We start from the raw sequence: 18341 nt of genomic DNA, 5'->3' as shown, positions 1-18341 counted from the left end.
CATAAGTCAGCTAAAAGCTAACTTTGAGATTGCCCAATATAGAGAAACCGAGATTCATTCTGCTTATCTGTCTCTGAGAAAAAGTGAGCCTGACAGCAGAAGCTGCCTCTTTTCTATAAGACAATCGAACTCGTTTATTAAATTGGTGAACAATGTGCCATGCGTGCATATGCAAACGACAGGCACTTGTGAATTGACTATTTTTACTGATAATACTGTCAATTAAAGAATTCCAAAACGATCCATACTAACTCAAAAGAGAAAACCATTTAATGAAACATACCTTCAGATCCCAAGGTTATATGACTTTGTCAATTCAAATTTTTTTTTTTTTGCTGGCTGTTCAGAGTTTAAACCCAGGTTTAAACAGCATTCGAGTGTTCAATGATTTGGTTTTTTTAAATTACTGACCAAAAGTAGTCCTTCCTTAGATCAACTTTATCTTCTTTCAACAATATACAAAGGGACAAAACCAGAATGACAACTCTAAAGGCACTAGATAACAGCTGACGATTAAACGGAGAAGTGAGTTGGGGGAAATCGGAGGGGGAGACAAACCATGAGAGACTGTGGACTCTGAGAAACAAACTGAGGGTTTTAGAGGGGTGGGGGGTGGGGGTTGGGTGAGCCTGGTGGTGGGTATTATGGAGGGCACGTATTGCATGGAGCACTGGGTGTGGTGCATAAACAATGGATTTTGGAACACCGAAAAGAAATAAAACGGAAAAACAAAAACCCAAAAAACCTGTGTAAGATTCCTCTCTCCCTGCCTCTCCCCACCCCCGGCCCCATGTCCAATGCAGTCAGCAAAGCCTAGAAGGCTGCCTAAATATTTTCTTGTAGCCTTCGTGTGTTCTAATGTCAAGAGAGGATCTAAACGTTCTCTTCTCAGGCAATTTATCTGTAACCCAGTGTACAGAGTTTCCTCCCACCCCAGTGGGAATGGGAGTGGGTGGATTAAGCAAAAACTGTAAAACAAGACTGACAAATGTAGAAATGTAGTGACCACTAAATCATATAGGAGAAGGTGGTAGAATTTGACTTACGGCAGCTGCTTCCGGAAGGAGCCCATTTAAGCACTGACTCAGGAAGCTCATCCAACAGACTAAAACAAAATAGAGTAAGATTCAATGAATTTGTTTATGATCTGTGATTCACCGTCTTGATTAGAAAACAACACTCAAGTTCTGTGTTGGTGGGTCACTGTATTGTCATGCCTTTCAATATTTTTTTTTCACCCACTTGGAAGGGGAAAGAGGGTAAGTGGAGGTGGGGGAGATCCTTCAATTCTCATTCACCAGTTTTATATCAATTAGCTAGAAACTGAATGTAGATTTATAGTATAAATGCTTTCATTCAAATCCTGGACATGCAGAAATGGAGAAGCAGGGAAATCTATCATGATTTTTTTTTCTTAAAAACAAGAAAAAATACATAGGAAAATTGTATCAGGATTTTCAGGAGATTCTTCCTCAGGTACTTACCCTTGGGGAGGGGCAAATTTTTTTAATTATTTATGTACACTGTTCTCCATTGGGCAGTGTTTTATGCTATTCTATGATTCAATGGGTTAACAAGCAATATTCAAACCACAAAACAAACAAGAAAAGTCATTATTCTAATCCCTTCTAGTGCTTTAGACGAAACAAGCACAGTTCTATTAAGTTGCCTCAGCCACCAGTATATAAACATGCAACTAAAATTATTGATACGAGTGTCTGACTGACAAACTCAGGCACAGGCAGAATTGCAACAATAAACGCACTGATCTGGTGTCACCCTGCATCAGGAAAATAAAGGGCATGAGGGAGATACGGTATCACGGCCGTATATGCAAGCAGGCCCTTACAAGGAAATTCAGAGTGTACCTTAGAAGTTGAATGACTTATGATTATACATTATTTACTAGCCGAAGTTTAAAAATGTCTACAGTTTACCTTAATTATAAACTTCACTATATATTAGCTTTACTGTTTAATAGATTTATATTAATCAAATAAAATGAGGATATTAATATAAGGATGCCCAAAATGTAAATGGAAGTTATGTTTATTAGCATTATATTTTATTATTTTGCATGATACCCTATTGTCATATTTGAATGTACACATGTAGGCATATTCTTTAGCTATCAACAATGAATGCATCTATATGTGTATATGGATAAAAGACTAAAATCACAGATGTCTTATTAAAAGAGAAAAATACATAAAATCATCAGAGTTAAAATGCAAGTCTTTAAATATAGCACATTATTCAAATCAGGTGAACTGAGGTGAAAAACTGGATACTGAGATTGTTTATATATGCCCATTACTGTGCTTTGACTTGACCCATATATTGAAAAATGTTGGTTAATACGGGCACATTAATCACTGCAGTAAATAACTGATTAGATGGTTCTAATATTGACTTATATAAATGTGTTCGTTTGGGGCAAGGGGCTGGGATGATCAAGATTCCAAGCAGAGAAATACTTCATATACTATGCTGGTGTTTACAAATGTAAACTGTACTACTCCGCATCTGCAGGCTAGGCCCTCTGTGTTAAGAACTGAGAGCACACTGAATTTGAAGACTGCTTTCTATGGATCAGCTCCCCCTTTTGTAGATTTCTGTTGTGACGCACCTTACTTCAAACACAGCTGCCTTTTCCAATCACAGTATTGTATCTGCGGACAACTACTGTTGAGCATATCTTAGTATATAATGAAAACTGGCTATTCTGGGCTGCATGCGATTGCTTTCCCATAGGCCTTATCAGTGAGAAATTAGCAAAATAGTAACATACTCTGTTCTCAGTCTGACCTAGTTCTCATCCTAACACATTCTAGGTGATAAAAATTGAATGTGGAATATTAAAAACGTTTAAGCGGCTGCAACATTATCTCTAATAGGAACACCTCCTGTAAAAGTTTTGTTTCTTCCTTAAGAAACAAAACACACTCCCTCTAAGACACAGAATTAAGAGGTAAGTTGCTCTCACTTGAAAAATATAAGCCCTCTCTGTCCCGCCTCACTGTCGCTTTCCACAGTTAATACCAATCATACCCAATGCTGTACAATGCTGATTTGAAACGACTCTTCCTTGAAAACACCACCACCCAGAATTTAGCTCTGGAAAACACCGTATAAAAGAACAAACACTTCACTTGACATTCCACGTCACAGCGCGCGTGCGGGTGATCCCACAGGTGCTACCTTAACTGATGTGAAGTCGGTCAGGTGTTTGGTCTTTCAAAAAATGTTTTTCAAATTTCAGAAATTTGCTTTGATTACCGCACTGGGTGAATGGCTAGTAATGCACTTGAATGTGTCCCTTCTGAGGGCTGGAATACCTGCAAATGCGTACTTTGTTTTAGCAGTTTGCACGGCCGCAGGGTCCCGCAGGCTCCGCTCCCAGGGCAACCCCCCACAGGACCAGCGCAGCAGGCAGTAGCCGAGGGTCTCAAGGTCACTCCTTCTGGACAGGGCTGGAGGGGGAGGAAGCATGGAGAGAGAAACAGGAGGGACAAGCAAGTTTTGAGTCCTAGAGAAATCGCCAAATGAACGACTGCTGATGAAATATGAAAAAGCCAAATGGGCAAACGTGTTTTGTTTGTTCAGCTGGATGAAAACTTAGACGCCTGAGCTTTTGGCCGCAGTCCACAGACAGGCAGTGACTTGTGGCTGTTGAAAGTAAGGGTCAGTTTCCTCACCTCCTCCAACTTCATCCTTCCTTCGTCTGGCCTGTCACATGAACTTGATCTCCATGGCCTCTGACATGATCCAGACAACCCATAACCCGGCACCAACACTTTCTCAAAGAGCCAAGCAGTAAAACAAAGAAATAAATGTCTGCGGCTAAATTGCTAACATATGTTCCAGGAAGTCCATGGGGTCCGCACTGGTCACGCGGAGACCCTCAGAGTGCAGACTAAACACTGATGGCCTTTCCTGCTCTGCTCCCGCGAGGAGCACTGAAAGCTGGAAGAATGTGACAAAACTGCCATCTAGTGTGCAGGATGGAAACACAGGTCTGCCTCAAGATTCTGCAATTAAATGGGAAGTACAGGATAAAAAAAAAAAAAAAAAAAAACGCCTACTGTTTTTTAGGGACAGCATTCTTAAAATTTTAACAAATATTTTTAGATATAAATAGTGCTAAGCTGAAATTCTGGTCAAATAGCCTGAACAGAAAAATGTAACCGCGAGGTGATGGTGTGCAGGTGTGGCTGGACATAGATTTGGAAGCCGCGCAGAGGTGTTCAGAACTCAAAATCGGATGGCTTTTCATCAAAAAATACAGAAGAACATTTTCAGGCCACTGTAGATGCCACTTATATCAGACTATTAAGTGCTGTAGACTAATTTTATCATGATTCTTGTGTTTTTTCAAGGTGTCTTACTTGAAAAGATAGACAATGGAATTTAATGTAAAAGTCAAAATAGAACGACTTTTATTGGAATAACAATTAAAACATTAACGAGATCCCACCAAATGAACTCATTTTTTAATAACCATTCCAAATTGTTCTAAAACAATAGGCCGGTATTTACATTTCTGCCCTTACTTGAATGTTCGTCCATCTGTGGAGGGATATAAAATCGTCTAAGTGCAATGTGTGGCTGTTAAACCTGCTGTAAACAGGTATCCTATTTTATTATCTTTCATTAAATAAACTCTGAAAAGTCTCTCCGTAAACTTAGTTTTTAATTTAAAAAGTCACCTACGAAGATGCGAGCACATCGTAACTACTTTTGGTTACCACACAGAGTTATTATAAAAGCAGAAGACAAGATTAGCTGTTCCACAGAGTCTATCCTAACTGCTATTAGAGTGCTGGATTATTAAAGGCCCTTCAATCTAGCAGAATGCTATAGTCCCAGGGGCACCGTCTGCTTTCCTCACAAGCTTCGACAATGTCCTAATGCAAGACTTGGCTCTCCTATTAAAATAAAAACACAATCTCTACCATGCTGTTTGGTCCTGATTTCTTCAGTAATAAATCTCCCCCTAATAATGGAACGGCTCCACTTGCACAGATGTGTGCACAAGTTCCTTTTCGATTACGGCAATTCCTGATTGCCACCACTTAAAAAAAAATTCACATCCTCTAATTTAAAAAAAAAAAAAAAATCATATTCTGGCACCTGTTTGGATGACATAGGCTACACACAAGAGATTCTTTGAGGAAAAATAATCAGAATTAAAATGGAATAAACCTATCCAGTCACTTCACCCCTCCTCCAACAGAGGGATGAATGGATATGAAGCTGTAAGTAATGACAAGTCATTTAGACTTCTGAAGCCAATCTTTCATAAACTGGTCTTCATCTGAAATAGCCCCTTGAGAGTTAACTTTACTTCACTATTATAGTTTGGTCTTATCGAATTAATATATATTATCACATTTTTCAAACATTATTTTCTTTTATTGCCCATATATATTGATAACTATAGTTAGGTAAATGTTTTACTACTATTTCCACTAAAATACATGAAATGCTAGAAAAAAAAAAATCCTACAGTCAATCTTTCCCACCATTAAAGAGAGACCTCTCTCTGAAATTCCCTCCCAGAGAAACAAATTGCAAAGTTCTATATGTTTTAATGATGTTCAAATCCAAGACTCTACCAATGATGTAGTCTTCTATCTACTGTACAGAGAAGTCATCTTAATACCTGTTAAACTAATTAAAAATAAATATTCTAGATGGCAATATTAGCATCTACGTTTATGTGTAATTAACACAATGAATTGATCATATACCTTTGACTTTAAACTACATCCTCAAGACATAGATAATATGACAAAAGGATAATAATTATAAAGCCAGGAATTGGGTATTTGGATATGTATTATACTAGTCTGTTATTTCCTGTGCATTTGAAAAAAATTAAATAAAATGGTGAAAATAAAAAAATAAGGATTATATTTGAAGAGAATGATTAATATAGAGCTATAAAAATCCTTTTAGCTTGGAAGTTGAAATATATTATTAACTATTTTGTTTCGGTAGAATTTGGTTTCTGTATCATTTATTACGATACATAAAGTTCTTCAGTTCAATTTGATAATTAATGCAATCATTAACAGTAGTATATTTTCACATAGATTTCCTAAAAAAAAAAAAATCAAACTTTTACTTATGATGCTACTGCTTAGAAATGTAGCACGATTTAGTTATTAATACTTTTCCCCTACACTCCCTTGTTAGTTTTAAAACATAATTTAGCATCTAGCTCTTATTTAGCTTATTAATGTGGAGCAAAGCAAATGACTCTTCACTGAAAGCCGGTTGTGTTCTCCATTGTTTAACAATTTCTAAATTACAAAGTACTGTCAAGAGTAACAAGAGTTAAAAAAAAAAAAAAAAAGGTATGGGTGGGGACTTGAATTCTATCTCATTAGAAACCAGATTCCAGGAACAGAGGATGCTAGAATGCTTAATTAAAATAAAAACAACTGACATGATCTATGGATCTGCTGCTGTGCCAGACGCTTTAACTGCTTTTATATTATTTCATTTAATCATCTAACAATAATATAAAGTACTATTTAAGCCTGTTGATAAATAAGAAAATAGAAGCTCAGAGAAGTTAAGCAACCTGTTTAGTATCACAAAGCAAAAACTGACAGAGCTCTGCATTGTAATCCAGATCTCCATCTAACAATTACTTGGCCTCTCCCGTTAGTTTTAACACCATTCAAATGCATTACATAAACTACTTGTATAGTTAGGGTAGTGTTTGGGGCAGGAATTTTAACTTAAAACACCAAAAGTCATAGGGTTGTTTGGCAGGGAATAACCAAGGTCTGAGGTGCAGCACTAACAAGAGTATTCATGCAATCGTCCTCTCACCACACGGTTTCTTTCACAATGTTTCATTCTGGGCCGCCTGGGTGGCTCAGTCGGTTAAGTGTCTGCCTTCCGCTCAGGTCATGATCCCAGGGTCCCAGAATCGAGTCCCACATGGGGCTCCCTGCTCAGTGGGGAGCCTGCTTCTCCCCTGCCTGCAGCTTCTACTGCTTATGCTCTCTCTCTCTCTCTGACAAATAAATAAACAAACAAATAAAATCTTAAAAAAAAAAAAAACAAAGCTATTTTCATTCTGATAAAGAAGGGTGTCTGGTTAAAACATTACTTTATCCAGTGTTCGATGGTCCTTCTCAGCTGGTCGGAGAACAAGAGAAGCTAACTGACAGAATTGGTCTTTATTCTAAAGACAAACTGGAGTAAACATATCTGGGGCGAGGTCACCAAATGGAATGCAACAGGAACTGGGGGGAGAAGAAAGCATAAGGGTTAATCCCAAAATGGATCCGATTATTTGCATAAAGTGTTTGCTGTTTAGTTTTATTTTTATACAGAGTAATATGAAGGATGAAGGAAAACAGGATTTGGTAGGAAATAATACAGTGAACTTGAAAACTTCTGCCTGAAGGAGACAGGACTGGAATGCTTGAAATACTAGTTTATACACTCTGAAATGACCTAAGAAAGGAGAAAACGTCTGAATAAGATGCTCACCTGAAGAAGTGAATGGTGACTATCTGCAGAACAATTTAGTTTACTCTTCCATTCCCAACTAATAACCTATGTTACTATATTTTGTGACTTAAGATGTATAAAGAGCTGAAAAATTTCATGGTGGCCATGATTTATTGCACTTTTGAAAAGGATATTAGGAAAACAGAATGCAGTATGTCACATTTCAAATAAAACATTAAACTCAGGTCTCTCATTCTTTCAGTACCTTTAAAATTTTAAAACTTAGTTGTTCTTTTTTAATGAAACACTATTGTGTGAAGCTTAGGTAAAGTTATTCAACAGAGCAAAGGTGTTTTTGTTTTGTCTTGTTTTGTTTACTTTTACTTTTATGTACCCATTCCTGCCCTCCCCTCCCCTCACCATCTCCCCTCTGGTAACCATCAGTTTGTTCTCTAGAATTAAGAGTCTGTTTCTTGGTTTGCCTCTCTTTCTGGTTTTTTGTTTTCTGTTTTTTCCCTTTGCTTGTTTATTTTGTTTCTTAAATTCCACAAAGGTATCTTACCTTTGGCCAATGTGTATTATTATCTCAACCAAATAGTTCAAGACCTACATTAGGGCTTTAAAAGTCATGGCTGAATGTCAAAATTGGGTTATGCCATGTAGAATGAATAGTGTCTTCATTATTTCTTATTTATAATAAACCAAGGACTATTTTTAGCAGTAAATTTACCTAAAAATAGAAATCAATGGTTTGCTTTCTGACTACTAACAGGATCCAAGCTTGATCATTTACCTTAATATCATAATTGAAAAATGGGTTCCCTTTTTTGAATTATTGTTTGAGGAGATAAATATTGTGTAAACTACATCATTTCCTCAAGTTTGGTAACATGAAAATACACTCTCAGTTTATTTCACATATATTTTGTAAGCTGGAGTGCTAGATTAGAGTGAAAGGGAACTGTGCAAAAAATAACACAAGCCTTGGATTTCATCTACCATAGCAATTGGCAAAAAAAAAAAAAAAAAAAGTATATATCTCTTTCCTTGATACCGAATATATTACACAAACAAATGGACATTTAAAATGCAATTTAGATATCATATTTTATGGTCATCAATGATGTCAAATTAAAACAGGTATTATACACTCAATGCAGAGGTCTGAAGTATTTAAAAAAGCTCAATATGTTAAATGCAGTATATCTCTAGAGAAATTAGGTATTGACTGCATGCCTCAGTGAGTAGAAAAATCTACAAAAATCCATACCACACATTGATCCAAATATTGCTTTTTAACATTACTAAGAATGTAACAAATTTTAAAATAGTATATTTGACACAGATATAATTCTCTTTAATTATCAGGCAACAAGCCCAAAATATGTCAATGTTTATACATGTTAGTTTTTATGAAGAAGAAAAAATTAATAATAGAAGAGAGAGATAAAACGAATGTATATTATTCTAATTTTACACTAAATGAAGCATTTCAGCCACTCAGAAAATACCTCTAGGTTGTACAAGAGAATTGAGTCTGGAAGAATAACTGCAATTTTGAAAAGGCATACAGTCCCGGGGATGGTCGTTCCCCGATCCAGCCGTCTCTATCTATCTCTATTCATACATTTTGGTTTGTAATGATACAAGCTGCCTTCCTTTTACATAAAGTTGAACTAGAAAATGCTAAGGGAAACTGGTGATTGGTACCTTATACAACTCCTTCATTAGAAAAACCCAACTAACCCACAGAAGAATGAGAGTTGGCTCTGGTTTCTGAGTACGCACGATGGCAAGTAGGAGAGATGTGATCGGGTGAACGGTCTCTGTTAAGTGGCTAATTCCTAAGTCAGTCTTCCACCGCGTCTTAAATATTTCCCTGGGCCTGACCTGACATACAGCAACTGTGTTGACAACTGGAGGTTCTATTTCCTAGAGATAACTTGTTTTGCTCTTTATGTTTTCCTTCTCATTATCTTTCTCAGTATTTATTTGATCTCCCAGCTGGACTGCTATAGAAAAGATTTTTCTGAGATTAAACTACACAGTGACTGTGCTGAAAGTAAACACGTGAATATTTATGAATCTGACCTTCTACATTTAACTACAGGATTTATGGCCCTGTTTATTCTGGTGTCTAGATATGACTAAATGATTATTTCATTTCTAATAAATTCCTAAAGTAAAATGTTTTATTTTGGAAAGTTAAATGCAAAATGTTAGGAATGAATGGTATTCAAACATTTGAGGATATCAAACCCTTCACTTTATATATCAGACTGAAACTGCATATCAAAACTTCAGCAAAGATACATATTTATATGTACCTATGGATGTACGTGTGTATATGCGCATGCATGTATGTACATATGCGTATATAGTGGACCCTTGAAAACATGACTTTGAATTGCCTGGGTCCACTTATATGCAGATTTTTTTTTACAGTACTGTAAATGTATTTTCTCTTGCTTATGATTTTCTTAGTAACATTTTCTTTCTCTAGCTTACTTTATTGTAAGAATACAGTATGTTATACATATAACGGAAAAAAATATGTGCTGGGTGCCTGGGTGGCTCAATTGGTTAAGCATCAGCGGGCAGCCCGCTTCTCTCTCCCCTTCTGCCTGCAGCTCCCCCTGCTTGTGCTCTGTCAAATGAGTAAATAAAATCTTTTTAAAAAAATGTGTTAATTGGCTGTTATCTGGTAAGGCTTCTGGTTATCAGTAGGCTATCAGTGGTTAAGTTTTGGGGGAGTCAAAAGTTATACATGGATTTTTAACTGCATGGGGAGTCAGCACCCCTAACCCTTGTGTTCTTCAAGGTTAACTGTATATGTATGTATATCTATGTAGACATCTATATCTACATATAGGTCTAAGTAGATAGAAATACACTTAGAAGTTTAGTGTAAATTCTATTTTAAATGAAGTAAGGGAATCTACTTTTTATAAGAATCCTGTGAAACCTCGATAAAAATGAATTATTCACTCCAGCATACAACTTTCTAGCAAATACCAAAAATATGTAATATAGGCACTTCCCTGAACAGTCCTCCCAGGGAAGTAATACCATCTTTCTACCATCATTCTCAGTTCAGTCTTCTCCTCAGAGACCTAGCATGGTGAAATCTACCCAACTCATCAACATGTGTTATTATTTAGGGAGGAAAAAAACTTAAATGGACTTCAGAATAAAAAACGGTTTAAATCATTCATGAAGACAGCACAATGAAAACACTGCCTTGAACAATGTAATGACTGTAGAGGACATTTAGAATTACCACAGTCCAATCACTGATCCAACTAACTTGTAACAATTCTACTTCCCATTCTGCAATCATAGTTGTTTCTTAGCACTTTTAATAGTTAATATCAGAGAGCATCAGTATGAGAGCTATCAGTTATAGTAATAAGGGGCCCAACCATAAGTGAATATCATTTAACATGCCTGGGCCAAAGCTTAAGAATCTGTATGATGAATTTCCAGTTATACTGCTATGAAAAAAGTATTTCTGGGTTTGTGCAAATTCTTCCATACTAATAAATCTGGCAAAAATGAGGAACAAAATTCTCTCGGAGTGAAAGAACTTTAAACTGAAAAAAATGTATCAGTAAGCATTTGACTCTTACATTTCTTAATTAAAGCTGTGTCCCATTTATATCTTTAAATGCTCACTGACTCATTAACAATGTAAATGGTGAAAAATTATACAATATCACCAAATTTCTTGTGATCATTACTTTTCTAACTATCTTATTCTTGAAAAAAAAAAAAATGTAGTGGTTCCCGTTACTCTGATCAAGAATATAAAGAGCAATTTCCACTTCAGAAAATTTAACCTATGATTCTTCCTGGAAGGAAGGTATGCAACTGACACACCTGTTTCACTTTTTCACTGGCTTACTGTAATTACACTAGTGTGGGTTTTAACTGCTCTGGAAAACGATCAAGACCCCCCACATTATATGGCCGATGGTCCTTTTAATAGAAAAGGCAATAATATACAGTTGTTTGCACCAACTAAAACCCATCAGAAAGTATCAGTTTAGGGTAACAGTTCAACAGCCATTAACAAGTGCAAATGTGTAATTACCTTTTAGTGACACGGAGTCCTTTCAAAGCTGTTTTTAAGTTATTTTTATGGTTTAGCATATTTGAAAATACTTGTATAAATAAAGTTTACAAAGAATATAATTTTGAAAGGCAAACTTTTTCAATAATCACCATTTTTTTTACTAGCATAACATTAGAATTGACTTTTTGTCTTGCTGACAGAGCAACTAAGAAAGTACAGTTGCATTGACCATATTGATTGTGAACAAAGCAACCATCAGTGGGACTCTGCACCATATATTTTCAATATTGACCTCCTACTTCCTTTTCCATGGCTTTCTGGGTCGGCTATTGGATTTGGACTGCAGTGTAATAAACAGCTAAGGTTTAATTAATGGTAAATGAATACAAGACATAGGTTATGACTTTAACTAATTAGGGAATTGTTGAATTAAGTCTGCCTTGGAATGCAAGGCAGTACAATCAATATCCAATAAAAGGACTATGTATGTAATTTACCTGCAAATGTGTTTCCAATACCATCAAAGTGAGTTTAAATAAGTAAGATATATGAAAAGCGACTAGGAGAGATTTCCACAAGTTAACACTTTATAGTTTCATGAGAGATTTTCTTATTGTGAGAGATGGTATCTTCTAAAACTGATAAGGGCCAGGTGAAAAACAGGAATAATTCTTCCCATGTGCACCTTTACCAAATCTGTAATATTAGTGACAGCGTACAAATTCACTTGCTGACCTCCAAGTTTAACCTATACAAACTACTGATTTCCTGCCCCAAATCAGCATCAAGTTTTGCTTACTTGACACCCTGTTGCACCCTTCTCACTTTTCACAATCTCTGTCTCTTCCCTCTGGTAGAAGAAATATTCATTGACATACAGGAATTCACTGCTCTCAATAAAAATCTTGGCAACACTCTTACTCTTCAGACTGACTATGCAAAGGTCATTTCATGGGCCTTATTCCTCTTTAATCATTCTTCCGAAATAAAATTAAGAAAAAGAAGAAACCTACCTACTCCCTTGTGGGCATCCACGCTGGTAAACTCTAGTGTCCCGTTATGGCCTTTTCTAGGATTTTCCTGATACTGTTTGTGGTTCCCATTGGGACAATATCTGTAGCAAAGTCCATAATCTGCAAGATAAACCTGGAAGACATGAACAGGGAAATGAGTAATGCTTTTGTCCTCTGAAAATATAACCTTTATAATTAAGTCTTAAGAAACTGATAGGTTAAGAACAGCCTCAGACCTACATTTTATTAAACCAAATGGTGCCTCAGGATAAAATATATACAACTGGGGCCATAACAACTAACTTTCCAGCTTAAATCCTTACTTCATCATGGGCATATCTTGTTTCTGAGTTGACTTAGATTTTAGTCCTTTTTATTTTACTCTAAATTCTCTTCCCTCTAGGTGGGCATCTAGACATCATATACTACAATAGGTTGGTTTTTTTTTTTCTTTTAAATCCATATTCATACAGCTTACGAGGCAGCCTTTTCTTGTAACCCCTCCCTTAAACATAAACACGTTTCAAGCAGGGAGGGGAGAGGAGAGCAAACAATCTAAAAATATAAGCTAATGTTATAGGAAACTCCATTAACAAGAAGTATAAAAACAGTGAACAGACTATAAGAGGTAATGACTCTTGGAAAACAAAAACAAAAACAAAAACAAACCAACCAACCACCATGTTGCCTGTATTTAAGATGGAGCATCAATGCAGTACTTTTGGCCTTACAGACCGATCCATATCATCACTGTTATCTTTGTAAGTCAGTCAGAATTGCAAGCTGGGTCTCCAAACAGAATATAGATTGTTAAAAGTCAGATGGCAATTCAAGTGAATTTTTTCTCAGATTACTTTTGGAGAGAGAAAGAAGGGGGAGAAGTAGTTTTACAGATACAGCATGCCCTGAATAGGGAACTGACAGGACTAGACATTCGCCCTCATGTGTAGCCAGAACAGAGTAGTTCCCAACCATGTTACCATGCTCCTTCCCAAAACAAAGCAGTTTAAAATTCTTAAATGTGTTGTTTCACACATATTTATTTAAAACAGGGGGACTGAGGCAACATTTCCCGATACAGCTTCAAGACAACAGAGTATTGCAATACAACTTACGCTTTAAAATATAATACCTATTAAAAGAAAATTTAGTATTGAATTTTAGTCTAAGTTTTTGGTTTTATGATAGCCAAAGAAGGAGACAATTTGACCTTCAAAATATAAACAGCAGAGAGTTTTCTTCATTTGATGGAGAATATAGCCTGCTAGAGTGTCTGGAAACATGGTATTTCAGTTTTCTCTCTCTCGCCCACAGACACTATTTCTCAACATGGCCTCAGAAGTAACCGATCCCTCTGCCCTAAATAACTAGACTCTAGGATCAGATGTGTAACTGGTTGCTTGCTCTCACTATTTAACATGCACTCTATTTAGTTCAAGAACCAAACAGACTTCACTTTGCAAAGTAGATACCCTGCAAACATACATACTGGTAATTCAGCAAATGGAAACATTTTAAATACACTAGAGTAATTTACTACTATTTACTATAGACGAACCATAAGAGACTCTTAACTCTAGGGAACAAACTGAGGGTTGCTGGAGGGGAGGTGGCTAGGGGATGGGGTAACTGGGTTACCTTAATTACATTAAGGGGAGCACTTAATGTAATGAGCACTGGGTGTTGTATGCAACCGATGAATCACTAAATTCTACCCCCAAAACTAGTAATACTGTATATGTTCACTAAATTGAATTGAAATTAAAAATTTTTTAATTAAAAAAAAAAAGACCTATTAAGAAGTTTTTCAGGTAGTCATTAGTCACCAAAAAAATCAATCAATCAATCAATCAATCAGACCGAAAACTTATGGAGTGCCTAATACGCTTCAGGTAGCATGCCAAGAGGTTTATATTCACTGACCCTCCCAAAAATCCTGTAGGTAGGTACCATTGCCTCCACTTTACTCCAGTACAAACTGAAACCTAGTGAGATTATTTGATTTGTGTAATAAAGTGGAGCCAGAGTCTGACACCCGAGTCTTCACTCTCAATCTCTGTCAAAGGGAAACTGCACTGGACAAGCTACACAGACAAGGAAGACTTTATTCAAAGCTACTGAATAAGAGAGAGAGACTGCTGCAACTGGGTGGGGAGTTTGAACTCAACTCTGCTGAAACAAAAAATGGGCAAGTTTTAAAGTGCAGGGGGTGAGGTAGTGAACTAACTACAGGAGGTTAAAGGAAGGCTGGTCAGCGTGACTAGGGCTGTCCACGTTGTTAATTGGTGTGTAGGTTCCCACCCTAGGGTCAAGGGGATAAGGGCACAATCTTTCTTAATCACTACATTTTAAAGGGATGGCTCCCAGGTCCTTGAAAAAGACATTCCTGGTTACAAAATGGGCAAAATACTGGGAAAAGATTTACATCCCAAAGGCACAAAGAGCTTAAAGTTTCATGTTTTCTAAGGAAAATGCTCTAAAAAAAAAAAAAAAAAAAAAAAAAGGACAGGGTCCTATAATCCAAAGAAAATTACCTAAAGTTCAGTTAAACTAAAGACAAGAAGCTAATAATATAATAAAGAAAACATATGCTAACCATTTGACTCAGAATACAGTAATTTATTTGAATAGTGCTGCAGTGGACACATGGTAAAGATGCCTCTTTGAGATAATGATTTCATTTCGTTTGCATATACACCCAGAAGTGGATTTTTGGATCATGTGGTAGTTTTGTTTTTAATTTCTTGAGGAACCTCCATACTGTCTTCTACAGTGGCTGCACTGTAGAATTTGCATTCCCGCCAACAGTGCACCAGGGTTCCCTTTGCTCCACATACTCCCCAATACTTGTTACCTCCTCTTTTTGATAATAGCCTAACTGGTGTGAGCTGATACCACATTGTGGTTTTGATTTGCATTTCTCTGATGATTTAGTGATGCTGAATACCTTTTTATATACCTGCTGGCCATTTGGATGTCTTCTTTGGAAAAGATGTCTATACAGGTCCTTTGCCCAATTTTTAATTGGGTTGTTTTGGTTCATTTTTGTTATTGAGTTGCAGGAGTTCTTTGCATATTTTGGATATACCCTCATTGGATGTGTGATTTATGAAAGTTTTCTCCCATTCCATAATTGCCTATTTTGTTGATGATTTCCTTCACTATACAGAAGGTTTTTAATTTGATGTAGTCCCACTTGTTGATTTTTGCTTTAGTTGGCCTTACTTTTGGTATCAAATCCAAAGATCACTGGAAGACCAATGTCAAGGAACTTCTCCCTGTTTTCTCCCAGAAGTTTTATGGTTTCAAATCTCATGTTTAAGTCTTTAATCCACTTGGAGTTAATTTTTGTGTATGGTGTGAGATATGGGCCCACTTTCAGTCTTTTCTATTAGCTGTCCCATTTTCCCAACACCATTTAAGAGATTATCTTTTCCCTACATATATATATTCTTGGCTTCTTATCAAAGATTAATCGACCATATATGCAAGAGTTTATTTCTGGAGTCTCTATCCTGTTGCATTGATCTATGTGTCTCTTCTTATGCTAATACTATACTGTTCTGATTACTGGAACTTTGTAACCCAGTTTGAGATCAGGAGGTGTAAGGCCTCCAACACTGTTCTTCCTTCTCAGGATGACTATGGCAATTCAGGATCTTTTGTGATTCCAAACAATTTTTAGAATTGTTTTTCTATTCCTGTGAAAAAGGCCACTGGAAATTTGATAAGGACTAAACTGAGTCTATTGATTGCTCTGAATAGTATGGACCTTTTTATAATTTTAATTCTTCCGACCCATCAGCATGGAATTTCTTTCTATTTATCTATGTCTTCTTCAGTTTTTTTTCATTAGTGTTTTGTAGTTTTCAGCACATAGTTCTTTCATGTTCTTGGTTAAATTTATTCCTAAATATTTTATTCTTTTTGATGTTATTATAAATGGGGCTATTTTAATTTCTCTTTCCAATAGCTCATTGTTAGTATATAGAAATGCAACTGATCATTGTATACTGATTTTGTATCCTGCAACTTTACTGAATTCATTCATTAGTTCTAATAGTTTTTTGGTGGAGTCTAGGGTTTTCTCTATATAATAGCACGTCATCCACAGAGAAAATTTTACTGCTTCCTTTCCTATGTGGATGACTTTACTTTTCTTGCCTAATTGCTCTGGGTAGGACTTCCCGTACTATATTTGTTCACTACTATACTTGTTCTGTGGCCTAACATATGATCTATTCTAGAGAATGTTCCATGTGTGCTTGAGAAGAATGTGTATTCTGCTGCGGTTGGATGGGATGACTTGTATATGTCTGTTAGTCCCATCTCGTCTAACATGTAGTTTAAGCCCAATGTTTCCTCATTGATTTTCATCTGGATGATCTATCTGTTTTTGAAAATGGGGTACTGGAGCCCCATATTATTGTAGTGTTTTCTGTAGGTGGAGTCTATAATCTGTTAATATATGCTTTATATATTTGGTGCTCCAATACTGGGTGCATAATTATTGGTCCTAATACAGAGTTGCAGGCAGAATTCAAATAATCATGGAATGCTATCAAACAGTGGTAGAACAAACAAATATCTATCCCACCACACCCAATATAACCTCCCCTGTTTTTTTTAGTTTGTTTTTAATCTACTAGTGCAGCATATGGCTTAAAATATTTATATTCTACGAGAACTGGCTGAACTCTCTAATCAGTATTATAGATCTTGATGCACTAATGAAGAAATATAGGAGTGACTGCATTTGGTAAGTAGAGATTTTGGTATAAGCAAAGTCAATAATTTGTCCCAAGTAATCAAAATGTTGAGAAATTAATTTGATACAAATTAGGTCAAAGTGAGAATTTCTATGAAGATGTGGTAGTAGAAAAACACAGTCTAGAATGCTTTAAGAACAGTTCAAAGAAAGAAAAAAAGGCTGGGAAGTATTGTCAAACAAGAAAAGGAGGGGAGGAAAGGAAGAAAATTTGTTGAGGTTCTACTTATGTGATAATCACTGGGCAAAAGTACCTTTCACAAGTTATGCCATTAATTCCAGGCAACCTCCCAGCCAGGTAGTATTGGTCTCATTTACATATAAGGAAGCCAAACACCCCAGTAATTAAGTGCCTGTCTAAGTCAGCGCTAATAAAGGATGGAAGCAGGATTTAGTCCCATGTCAATATAACATCAAAGTCCATGTTTTTTAATATAGTATAGAATTTGGGGTTCTGTCCATTTCTGAAATTTTGTTGAAGTCAAAAATAAGTTTAAGCAGAACTTAATCCACAATAAGGTTTGCAGTCTAGGTCCTATTTTTGTGTGTCCTTGAGCTAAGAATGATTTTTACATTTTTATAGGATTATAAAAAAAAAAAAGAAAAGAAAGAAAGAAAAAGAATATGCAGCAGAGACCCATATGTGGCCCACAGAGCTCATAAAAGCCTAAAATATTTACTATCTGGCTCTTTACAGAAAAAGTTTGCCAACCTCTAATCTAAAATAAAACTCGCTTTCTAGTTAACTTTTTAAATATTATCTTTTTCCTGTGAAATAAAAAATAACTAGTTAATATTTTCCACTTGATGTGTAAATATATATACTATCCCTAGTTTAAGACAAGCTTATAGGGGGAAACTGAAGAGAACCAAGATCAAGTAGGAAGTGATTATTTGCATTGTAATCATACTAGACATAGAAAAATGTAAGTATCTAGCTCCCTAATGCATTTTAACTTTTTTAAAGATATTATTTGTTTGAGAAAGAGAGAGGGCATGAACAGGGGTG

General features: G+C 36.1%; 1 protein-coding gene across 1 annotated transcript in view; it reads right to left on the bottom strand.

Moving 5' to 3' along the window:
- The window catches only part of VRK2 (VRK serine/threonine kinase 2), a 117153-nt gene that overhangs the window by 22679 nt on the left and 76133 nt on the right, over nucleotides 1-18341 (bottom strand). The window contains exons 8-10 of the mRNA XM_080814303.1: nucleotides 12565-12697; nucleotides 3353-3473; nucleotides 1047-1105 (exon numbers count right to left, since the gene is read on the bottom strand). Coding sequence (XP_080670429.1) covers nucleotides 1047-1105; nucleotides 3353-3473; nucleotides 12565-12697 — 313 coding nt within the window. The remainder of the gene's footprint in view (nucleotides 1-1046; nucleotides 1106-3352; nucleotides 3474-12564; nucleotides 12698-18341) is intronic.

Source organism: Martes martes (genome assembly GCF_963455335.1).
Source record: "Martes martes genome assembly, chromosome: 9".
NCBI lineage: Eukaryota > Metazoa > Chordata > Mammalia > Carnivora > Mustelidae > Martes > Martes martes.
This window is presented reverse-complemented; position numbering and strand designations above follow the sequence as displayed.